The sequence below is a fragment of the Myotis lucifugus genome, unplaced genomic scaffold, assembly GCF_000147115.1.
Source record: "Myotis lucifugus unplaced genomic scaffold, Myoluc2.0 scaffold_35, whole genome shotgun sequence".
NCBI classification, from domain to species: Eukaryota; Metazoa; Chordata; class Mammalia; order Chiroptera; family Vespertilionidae; genus Myotis; species Myotis lucifugus.
Genome location: NW_005871083.1, coordinates 7480553 through 7493089, shown reverse-complemented (window position 1 = coordinate 7493089; position 12537 = coordinate 7480553). Strand labels below are relative to the sequence as shown.

At 43.3% G+C, this 12537-nt stretch overlaps 1 protein-coding gene across 1 annotated transcript in view; it reads right to left on the bottom strand.

Annotated features, from left to right (window-relative positions):
- Positions 1 to 12537, bottom strand: part of ADAMTS18 (ADAM metallopeptidase with thrombospondin type 1 motif 18) — a 124755-nt gene that overhangs the window by 13711 nt on the left and 98507 nt on the right. The window contains 1 exon segment of the mRNA XM_023752551.1: positions 1057 to 1198. Within this exon segment, the coding sequence (XP_023608319.1) occupies positions 1057 to 1198 (142 nt within the window).

The following is a 12537-nucleotide window of genomic DNA, read 5'->3' as shown; positions in this document are numbered from 1 at the left end:
GCATGGTTTCTGTTCTTTAAAAATAACAAACAAAATGATACAGATGGCATATGTCTGAGGAGGTCAAACACACATATTTTTATGTTTGCATAATAAAAACTGAATGATATAGAGCAAAATATTTAACATTGGCTATTGATTAAGGGATTATGGGAAATTATTTTTCTTCTTTATAGCATATTGCCTTTAAAATGTTCATTAACAAAAACATTATCTTTGGGTGATTTGATATTTTTAAAAAAGAAGTATTTCCTCATATTTTGTTAATTAGCATGAGCACCTGAAGAACAGGCCTTACAGACATGAGAATTTCTTCATTTTCTATGTTTCCGCTCAGTCTGTGGTTCCAAGACACCCTCCTCTGCTAAGGGGGATGGAAGAGTTAGGCGACCCACTGTCACTGGTGCTCTGAACAGGAGGAAGTGAGTGACCAACCTTCCTGCCTCGGTTTCATGGACCTATTTATGGACTTTCCATTCCTTTACTAACAAACGAAAATATATGAGGTTTTTGGCTCTCAATAAAATGCCAGCCTTCTACTTGCTGAGGGGATCACTGTTGCACTTCCTCTCTTGCAAAGGTGTTTCTCAGAGCTAACCCTCCCTGATGAGACTGCTGACCCCCGAGGGGAGGGCACAGTGTCCACACTGCAGGGCCTCTCCATCTGCCTTGCTGTGTTCTCACCTGTCATGACCCACCTTCTACAACAGAAAAGTCAGGGCAGGGAGAAACTAAACTGTAAGCTGAAAAATTTAAAAAATATACAGATATATGTGTAGATATTCTTATAAATAGATTTTCTTTTTCTTTTTCCGTCTATACATTTCTGATGTATAACTTCTGAGTCTGGGTTGTGGCTGACTTGAGTTTTGTGAGAATTGTTTCCTCTCTACACAGGAAAATCCTCAGTGCAATTATATTTGCTTCTTACAGCGATGGTTCCCATAAAAGACACTTATTTTGTTGCTTATTCAAACAACACAATTTGAAGAGGCCTAGCATGGAAGGACCTGTTTTACGAAGAGACTTGGAAGGTGGAGTTAGAAGTCACCTTACCTCCACCACAGGAGGCGGAGCACGGGGTCTGCAGCGTGCTCCAGGTGTGGGCGTGTCTCTTCCCAGAGGGCTGAGTCCCATTGGTGGCCTTGGGGAGCGCGTACTTCCAAGCTATGCCCGGGTTTTTGCCTTGCATCAGAATCTGGACAGCATAAGACACAAATAAGAGATCAAGACGCAGGTCAGGCCCTGGAATTCCAGAGAGCTCGCTGAACATGGTGAAGATATTTGTATGACATTTTGACCTTAAAGTTGGTTCACATCATTGTTCCCAAGTATGGTGTATGTTGATTTAAAGTTTTCCCATGCCACTTAAAAATGTGTATGCCATAGCATCAAAACTGTGATTAAGATAAATGTTACATAGAGAAACTTGACTTGGCATTTGCCATAAGCCCACAACCCTCAACTCTAGGTATACATTTAATAAAAACAACTGCATTAATAAAACAAAAAAATGTTTTACATTATATTGAAGGAAAGAAAGTTATGAGGTCTTAACCAAAGAGAATGTGTCTGTTAACTGTGTACCAGGATGAGCAGCAGATAAGACAAAAAGAAATATCATCAGAAGTAGGGATTGATTTTATATAAATAAATATAAATAATATAAGTTAAAAAGTACTTAACCTTAAAAGGGCAGAGACTTAGGCTAAATCTGATCCTATAAGATGCTAAAATAAGAGCAATAATTTACTGGCACATTCTAGGCACCAGGCACCCTGCTGAATTTTTTCTATGCATTATCTCAAAACATTCCTCTAACCACTTTATAATGTAGCTATTTTTTTCACAGAGATCAACCAAAGGACCTGTATGCATGCATATAAGCATAACCAATGGACATAAGACACTGGGGGGTAGGGGAGGCCAGGGGATTGTCAAGGGCGGGGGGTGGGGGGGGGAAAGGACACATATGTAATACCCTTTGTAATACTTTAAGCAATAAAACAATTAAAAAAAACACACCCACCAAAACAAAAAATTATTAAGACCCTGTGCAAGTCACATAAGTGAATGAGCTTAAAACAGAACAACTTGGGACCGCCAATAAAATGCATCTCAATACTACAAAATGTCACCTTGTTTTGTGCGTGGGCAAATATTTGCCTCCCTTCCTGATTCTCTTTTCTTCACTATTCCTCTCTTTTCTTTCAAGCTTGAAGCATGAATATAAATAGCTGCTTGTCTCTGCCCCATGAGTCTTGTGGAAAATTCTTTACCACCAGAACTGGGCATTCGTGCCCAAGAAGCAAAGCAGATTTCCAGTTAAATATAGAAACCTCTGGCTCTATCTCTGTCTGGTGGGATCCCACCTCGATTAAAGTTGGGCGGGTGGCGGCTGTTCAACGACCTCCATTAAACCAGACCACTCCTCAGGATGCTGCAAAAATGGTTTCCACTTCACTATTAGCGTAAGTGGATCCAGGAATATAATGGCTTACACGAAAGATTCCATGGTGTGAGCATCATGTGTTGCACAACAAAACGAATCTTGGTGCCTCTCAGAAAGAACTAAAATGTTAATAGATGGGTCTTTGTTCCTCTCACCCCCATCCAAAACCCAAACCAAAAATAGCAAACAGGTAGGACCATTAAAATAGACAACTGCCAAATTCTATTAGTCACCAATGAAAACCTTCTTAAAGTCGAGGTCCTAAGGGATTTTTAGTTCTGAGGACCTTTTTCGTCTTTGCTTTTCTTATTTTTTGCAGCTAAATCATACAATGGTTCTTGGAATCGTGTATTCAATTGTGTTATAACATTTCACACATTTTGAACACATAGCATGCTTTCCTTATTTGAGATTGTTGCAGTGTTTCTGTAAATGTCTTCATGTGCTATGAAGTACACAGACACATGTTTTTTTCACAATCAAACTAGAATTGTGAGAGAAGTTTTACATTCAGAAGATCCTCTTGATGGTCACTGATTTCTTAACTCAAATTTCTCCTTCAATGAACATAGTATCTCAAATGCAACACTTTGGATTGTTATTTTCTGTATGCAGTAGGAATGGAGAGATCGTGTAGGAGAGAAAATAACGCAGTGCATCACACGTACACGCAGGAAAACACAGGGACTGCATAAGAGTTTCAGGGAGCTAAGACTCACGAGGCAGGATGGTATTACAGCAGTGGCATTGCATCGCACATACATGTGTGGAAAGCATATTCAAGTGTAAGTGTGATAAAGAAATCCACTCACTTTTCTCCTCTTCCTAAGACCACCCACTCCCCCCATTCAAACTAGATTCTGACTCCCACTGCCACAGGGGAGAGTGGTCCCTAATGGGAATGCTAAGAAAATTAAACATTGGTTCTTGCTTTGGGGATTTCAAGGACTTATATTCTGGTGATTTAACAGTGGTTTAACAACTTTTCAAAGGGAATTAAAATATATTCTACTTTCATCTTATAGACAGATTGTAGAACTTAAGCCATGCATGGCATGTGGTTTTACTATAAAACATTTTTAAATGTTGCTGTGAAGAGGAGGATGCATTTAAGAAAAAAAAATTAGACTGTGAAGATCAAAGTGTCATTACTGTTGAACAAGCAAAACCAACCAAGATGTCAGGTTTCCCCAGATCTCCAGGAAAAAAATGATCAAAATTACCTTCCTACAAACAAAAGAATTTAGACAATCTCTGTCAAACCTAATTCTGTTCCTGTACCACCACACTCCCCTGTTACCCAGGATGCCCTGTCCTGACTCTGGTGTTAGTCCAGGTTGTCCCTCACCTGCTTAAGGACATCACTACTATAGTTGCCCACTCTTTCTTGAGCCTTAAATTTCCCAATCAATTGGATCATTCCCATCATGAATCCAAATATGCTAATATATCTCTCATATTAAGAAAAAAATGATCTTCATGTATCCCTCAGTTCTTGTCCCATTTTCCCCCTTCATAGCAAAAATTTCTCCAAAAGTTGCCTTTACTCTCTCCGTATCTTTCCTCACTAGTCCCTGATTCTTCTCTATCAGGTGTCCCTCCCACTACAACTCTGCAACTGCTCTTTTAAGAACACCTTGTTATGTTCAGTAGGTGATAGGCCTCGTCTCACTCAACCAATCGCCAGTACTGGACATAGTTGATCACTTCCTCCTTCCTTTGCCACAAGAAACCCTTTTATTTTCTCAGTTCTTCTCCTGACTCACTGACCTTCATTACCAGTCTCCTTTGTTGAATTCTCCTTATCTCCTAACTATCCAATATCAAAGTGACCTTCAACCTCTTGACCGCTTCTCTCATTTACCTATACCTGAATGTTTAAAAGGTCCATCAACGTCTAACCCTGAACTCTTGATTTTCCTCCCTGTTCTTCCCAAACTCATAGAATGGCAACCGGATCCTTCCAATTGTTGAGGCCAAAATGAAAAGTTGGTGGCACCTTGATCTCCTCTCTTTTTCTCATACTCCACAGCTAATCCATCCAGAAATGGTGATATCTTTACTTTCAACAAATTTCAGCTCTGACCATGTTTCCCTTTGTCTATCTAGGCCACTGTGGCTGCCCAGATCTGAGCTACATCGCCTCTTCTGATTCTCATGGTCATGGCCCTCTCTAGATGAGGAGACACCTAGTCTCCAGTGGAGGAAATGAGGCAGACCACACAAAAATCATGCCGTACTTAAGAGGTTAAAAACAAGGTACTACACAATTGCCAAGAAAAATCCAATGCTGCTGTGAAATTGGGGGAAGGAATCACATGACTAAAGAAGCTTAGTAGCTGTCATTTCATTAGTAAAGCATGCTGTGGATGATTTCAGCAAAAAAGCCACAAAACAGCAAAAGAGAACTTAAGTTTTCTTGGAGGATTTCTATTTACCTCAATAGGATGAACTCTTATATTGAGTTTCCCATGTGCCTTCCCTCATAGCTCAAACAAAAATATGTAAAGATCCTCTGAAAAGTAAAATTATTGAGCAACAATTAAGAATAGTAGCAAACATAATACTGAATAGCAAGAAGGCAACTAATCCATTCCATATTATCCTATATAACAAAAGGCTAATATGCAAATTGATTGAACGGCAGAACAACTGGTTGCTGTGACACGCACTGACCACCAGGGGGCAGATGCTCAATGCAGGAGCTGCCCCCTGGTGGTCAGTGCGCTCCCACAGGGGAAGCACCACTCAGCCAGAAGCTGGGCTCACGGCTGGCAAGTGCAGTGGCTGTGGTGGGAGCCTCTCCCACCTCTGTGGCAGTGCTAAGGATGTCCGACTGCCGGCAGTCGAACATCCCCTGAGGGCTCCCGGACTGCGAGAGGGCACAGGCTGGTCTGAGGGGACCCCCTCCCCAGTGTACAAATTTTGTGCACTGGGCCTCTAGGTAATAAGGCATTTACTTAGCCAAAGCAAGAGAGAAATAACTTACACAATTTACTGTAATTGTTTACAGGATTATACAACTTTAAATTACTAGCTCATAAAATACATAGAGCTGGATATCGTTGTATTACTGTTATAGTTTTATAGCCAGTGGCATAAAGGATCTATTGTTTATAGTTTGTTTGTTGAGCATATTAAAGCATTCAATGAATGCATAAATGAATAAACGACTCTCAACTTTAAAAAATCAAATGACTCAAGGCCCAACTGTAATGTCTACATAGCTATACATCCACAGACAGCTGTTTGTGTGATCACGTACGCTCAGAGACAATATTTGTATAAACTAGCGGAACGCTGACTTAAGAATTTATTGTAGCAACCCCTCCTAAAAACCTCTTAAAGATAATAATTAAACAAATAGATGCCAAGACCAAATATATAAAAGATGAACCTTTGGCAATTGTAACATACTATTTGCTTCTTGAGAATTAAGGCACATCTGCCTTTTTCTTTATCTTGTATTGAGGAGAAAGGTGACGAGGAACAGACTACATAGCAGTAGCCTTATCTCTTCCTTTTTCCTATTTTTCCCATCTCCTTTGGAAACAGACTGCCCATCTGGCTAATAGAATAGAGATTCTCAAAAAGCCTGGACTTTAAAAAATTACTAAGAATTTCAAGTTGGTGACAGCCAAGCATGAAACCAAACACAGGGCCCGTCTGAGCATGAGGTCCCGCATGGCTTTGCAGAATTCCACATCCGTGAAGCCGGCTCCATCCAACCTCAAGGTGGAGGTTTTCTCACCTGCAGCAGTATGAAGGCACAATTTAAAAGTTTCCAAATTTCAAATGGCCCTGTGGTCTAACGATGACTGCACCTGCTCTTCCTAGATGGAGACGATAGCCCCCATAGTCTTGGTGATTTGTTCATACCTCCCTCCCTCTGGATGACCATGACCATCATCTCGACACCGTCAGTCCTGCCAGAATCTGGGAAGCGGGAGGACTTTGGGGTGCCATGTGATAACCACACAGCTGGGACTCTGCCTGCCTCTGTGAATGCTGAGGAACACAGCTGGGGCAATGCATAATTTGAAAATAATTCCCACCCCTCACATCTATTTTAAAACATTGTCAGTGACCTTGACAGGAGCAGTCCATAACTCTTCTCAGCACCAGCGGAGAAGAGGAACGCCCTGCAGGTCCCGGGAATGCCACACGGCCCTCCCTATCTCCATCCCGGCATCACAGTAGCGCTGATCCCGGCCACCCCGCGCTGCATGTCAGACGGGAACACCGCGCGGCTCAATGCACAGATTTGGAAAGACCGCCGGCGATTCTGTCTACTTAACTGGTCTTAGTCCAGAGAATTTTCCAGCCAACTGGCATTGGGTCTCTAATTTACAGCTGGCAAGCAACCTCCTTAAACGCTTCCAGGTCCTCGGCAGAGCTGTTTAATGTCTACCTTGAACACACGAACCACCTGACTTCAGACACAACACTCAGCAGCTCTGACCACAGGGTGCAGGGTTATAAAATTTACAGCTTCTTAGGTTGGAAAACCACAGACGGGGGCTGGACGCTACCAACTGCCCTCGGGAGGAGGGGGGGCCGCTCCTGCTTCCGTTGCACACAGCTGAAACAAAGGACACATTGAGTAATCTTGGTAAACAGCCTTCTTTCTTTTGCTCCCATGTTTAAGTTTTAGTGTTAAAACTACAAATGACTTCAACCAGCTTTGTATTTGTTTCATTATTTAGGCCTTAAAAAAAAAGAGAGAGAGAGAGAGAGGTTGTTCTCATCCTCCAATGGAATTTACCAGTTATGCCTGGGCTGGAAAGACTGGCTTTTTATTGAATGCATGCTAGAAATCTTGCTTCTTGTCTTCAGTAATATATTTGACTAGAGGCCCAGTGCATGAAATTTGTGCACAGGAGTGGGGGTCCCTCAGCCCGGCCTGCACCCTCTCCAATCCGGGACATCCCTCTCGCAATCTGGGACCACTGGCTCCTAACCGCTCGCCTGCTTGCCTGATTGCCCCTAACTGCTCCCCTGCCAGCCTGATCACCCCTAACTGCCTCTGCCTCAGCCCCACCACCGTGGCTTTGTCTGGAAGACATCCGGAAGATGTCCGGTCTAATTAGCATATTACCCTTTTATTAGTATAGAAGATTGCTTACAAAACACCAATAGCAGCACTTATTGTGCACCAGACAAAACACTGCACATGTGATCTCTCATTTAAAGTTGATAACATTATGAGGAATGGACAGTGCTATTAAGACTCCACATCGGTAGACGAATAAACCAATAAGCCAATCCACAGGATCACGAAGCTGGGAAACAGAAGCACCGGACTCCAGTCTCTAATATCCCTGACTCCAAAACTCAGCATCTTAACTCTCGCAACACTGCCTCCCCAGCTAGGAAACCCAGTGTCCAGGATTCTAACAAACTTCTAAAAACTGTACCAACTGTTGAAAAGATCTTATCACTGGGCTTCAAGAGCAGCTGTACTACTTACATAGTGCTACTGGGTTCCAACCCGGGACATGTTACTTCGTGAACGTGCTAATGTCTGATTTAAGCACTCATGATTCTTCATCTCCTAAATTCATGTCCCCCTGTGTTTATTTAGATATGTTATTTCACTGCCGTTTTAGCCACTGAAACGCAATACACGTTATAGATTGGCCCCTCCTGGTAAGTCAGGGACTGCACCACCCATCCCACGTGGACTCATGCTCCGGAAGGGACGTTTCCGTGGTGTGGATTCATGTTTGTGTAGGTTCCTGTGGCTTTTGGAAGGCCCTGTGACGGGAAAAGCCGGCCAGCTGTCTTTGCCTCCTTGTGTGCTTCAAAGCCCGGGGAGCACGACCGGGATCATCATTGCTATTAAGTGTGAGTGAGCTGGATTTGACAAGAGACAGCAACGCAGAGACGCGGACGGGGACTTGCAAACGCATCTGTTAGGCAGCTTCAAAGGTGCGGTTGACACATTGAACCCCGACTGCAGTTCTAATTCAACTCATCAACATTCCTTCGGGTTTAGTGAAGAGAAAGGGTGTCCTCCCACCCGTCACAGAAGTATTTGCCGTGAATGCGCTGAAGCCTGCGCTTCTAATAGCACATGGCGCTCTCTAGACAAATGACGTGGCATCGCCAAAGCACCTCCGAATTGTCCCCTGGAGTCTGAGTTTTAGATCATCTGTTCTGCATTAGCCCTCCATTACGTCTCTGCCTCTTTTGTGTTTTGTGTCTGCGCTCAGTCCGTGCTCCTTGGCTAATCTCCTTACACTGAGTTTATCTGGAGGCTCATCTTCATTCATTTCAGCTCCTTTCCCTGGGGGAGGGGCGGACTCAGACAGCAGGGTCAGAGGGAAGGGGCTAAATGAGAAGGTAATGCTCCGTCGGCGCTGCTCACACACTGTCAGCGCACTGATCTATGTGCCCGGCCACCTGGTCCCCCGCCACTCCATCATCTCCGTTCGCCCGAGAGCGGAGGAAGTTGTTTATTATAGCAATTTTCTTTAGATGTCTTTTTCTGCCTTGAAACTGGCCTGTGGTTAACCTATTTCTCACTTACTGTCATTACAAAGGCCGCTGTCCGTTTCCCCTGCAGGACTCTCCCTCGTGCGCTATTAATTGGGAAGGGAGTTTCAAAGAGTTAAACACCCCCTTTGCCACTTAACAGAGAGGGGGGAAATGCCTTCACATAAAGGAGAGCTTTTATTTTTAAGACTTTAAAGAAAAGAAGGAATGCTGTACAAACACGGGGGATCACCTTTCAGTCTTAGAATAGCAACCCGTGTTATCTTGTCGTTCCCAATCAGCGTTCATCAGACGGAGATGAAGTTACTTCATAACGAAGCACTCTGATGAATTTCCTCATACCCTCCAACTGCGAGACAGCTTGACAGAGAATGTGACTCAGTCATTGTTTTTGCGTGTGTGAGTGCGAGACAGAAGCAGAGACAGAGAGAAACAGAAGCAGATGGAAAATGAGGAAGAGAGGAAGTGGAAAGAGAAAGACGGTGGGGGAAGAAGAAATGGGGCAGGGAGGAAAGGGGTGGGATTGTGGGGATGAGAGAGAGGGCAAAGCTGGCAGAAAAGCTCATCTCAGTCACTTCCAAAGAATGTATCATCTCTAAGTGGGCACCTTAACTAGTCATGAAAAAAAAAGAGTGTTTGTGTTTTTTGTTTTTTTTTTAAATATATTTTATTGATTTTTTACAGAGAGGAAGGGAGAGAGATAGAGAGTTAGAAACATCGATGAGAGAGAAACATTGATCAGCCGCCTCCTGCACATCTCCCACTGGGGATGTGCCCGCAACCCAGGTACATGCCCTTGACCGGAATCGAACCTGGGACCTTTCAGTCCGCAGGCCAACGCTCTATCCACTGAGCCAAACCGGTTTTGGCAGAGTGTTTGTGTTTTTAATTATTATTGTCAAGGCCCCCTAAAATTATATATTAGACACACCTTTTGCACAGTGCTTAAACAAACAAACAAAAAGAGTCGGTGGCCTTATATGACCTATATATTATCTCAAAATGGAAAAAAAGTCAAGTTTTCAGCTATACTCAAAAGCCCAGCAGACCCATGTTGACTTCAGATTAAGTGATTATTTTTCAACAAGTCATGTGTAAATGTCAACTCAGATCTTCAGTTTTCACATTTCTACCACTTCAAAATTTAATTTCTTATGCAACACACACACACACACACACACACACACACTAAATGTTGGATGTGGAAGTAACATACTTAGTTTTTCTTGGTCTTCCCAAACCCCATAAACTAAACAACGCGGTGGTCTATACACGATCTCCTAAAGACTACAGAAATAGAAGCTAACTTTTCAATCTTTCAGATGACTGACAAGTGAACTCATTCAATGAGCAATTCCTTAGCCTTTATTCCAGGCTCATGTTGTGTGGAAGGAGTTGAGTAAGAAAATGTGGGAATGAACTAGTTGGTAATAACTGTATCTGCAGTGGCCTCAGGATGTGTGTGACTGCCAGATCAATACTGACTTCTTTTGGTGCTGGTTCTGCATGTGCCTGAGGAGTCTTTCCCCGGAGGGAAATGCACACATATAATACAGAGCCCTGAAAATGAGCTCTTTTCCTCCAACTCATTTACATATATATGTGTATTTCTCAATGAGATGTTGATTGATGGACTTAACTAATGCCTAACATTTTTAAGATCTAAGACAATCATATAAACCCTCGGTTATCTTTGTGAATTTCCAGCATTGTGTCCGCTGACATGCAGCTCTTGCAAATGCGGACACATGGAGAGCCAAAGGTTCCCAGGAGAATGCGTGTGTGGAAGGGAGACTGCATTTTAAAACTGGGCGGGTGCACGCCTCGCTGATAGAAGTAACGGTCTGTTTTCCATTTAGACTGAGCTTCCCTATGAAGACGTTCTGCACAGCTTTGACAGATAAACATAACCAGAAGCAGAAGACCTTGCCTTTGGGGTTAACTGACAGCCGTCAGTTACTCCCAGGATCGCATCAGCCTGCCTTCCTTGCACTAGAAAACGATCAGAAAGAAGGGTCTGGGAAACCCACGACCTCGGGAAGGCAAGTTGCTATTCTCTCAGACGGGGGTGAGTCTATTGTGAGCCCACTGGTCAGAAACTTCTCCTGTGTGAACGATTCACTTTGGGAAAGGCAAGCATTTCAGCCACCGCGCTGATTCCTCAAATGCAAGTCAAGAGATCAAATGTCAATACTTTAAATGCTGTTCACCGTACTCAACTTTCAGCTCAACCCAGTTCTAAAACTAGTCCCGAGAGATGATGAAACCCCGTGGTTTTTAAATGTGTCCCTTAGAAGTCTGGGCATGTCAGAGATTACAGCTGCGGTTTGGGACAGAAGCAAAAATGGGGTAAGAAGAGGCTGGTCTCTGGGCCTCTCACTCCTGCCTTTGGTCCGAGAAACTTTGCTGTCATTTAACTTATTTATCGTCTCTATGTGTGCTTTTTTTTATTTGGAAAGAAGATTCCACTTTTTAAATGTATAAGTGAATTTTATCACTGGAAGCTCTTCATCCAATGAATATATATTTTTTGAGCATCTACGATGTCCCAGGTACTAAGTCAGTACCTGGAAGCTGCAAAGATGAGTAAGTCCTTCTGCTAATGTGGGATTCCGGGGGCTATTAAAGTGCGCAAGGACAGTGCTGTGGAGTACAGTGGAAGGCGCAGTTTAGCATGAGTTTGGGGAAATCATTTCCCAAATGAGAAAACTGGGACCCAGATCGATGAAGTGACTCCTGCAAGGCGGCACGGGGAAGAGCAGCAAGTAGCCCGTGTTGCCAACTGTTCACACCACGCTCCCTGCACCAGCCCGTGCGCTTCCCAAAGAATGGGATCCACATACCGGGACTCACTCTTTACATCCCTTAAAGAGCCGAGACATGATCTGTGTCTTAACCACTGTGTATTCCCTATGTCTAGTTCAAGGCACCCAACAAATGTCTCATTTTGTTCAGACAAGAGAGGAAGTAAGCAGGGGAAAATTACTTTGCAAGTAGTTACCTAAGTCAATACACACCAAGGCAGTCGAAGATGGGAACTAGCTAGGCTATTGGGAGGGTCTGATTAATATATATAAACGAGATAAAAATAGGGACAGTATGCTCTAACCGGTTTGGCTCAGTGGATAGAGCGTCGGCCTGCGGACTGAAGGGTCCCAGGCTCGATTCCGGTCAAGGGCATGTACCTTGGTTGCGGGCACATCCCCAGTAGGGGGTGTGCAGGAGGCAGCTGATCAATGTTTCTCACTCATTGATGTTTCTAACTCTCTATCCCTCTCCCTTCCTCTCTGTAAAAAATCAATAAAATATATTTTTAAAAAATAGGGGCAGTATCCTTAACATGCCATCCTCATGTGTTTTGGTAAACACACCCTCCTGCCGACTTTTACACTATGAGGAGAACTTAGTGAACAGATATTTTAAGTGGCTGAGAGAGAAAGTGCTTTCTTTCACAGACTTATACTTTCTGCGGATGCAACAGCATTTTTTATTTTGGTCGGTTCCCACACTTTGATTTTCAGCATCCCCCAGGATTGTAAAACGCATTCAACATTTTTCTATTGGAGTGAACATATTTTTGGCTCCCA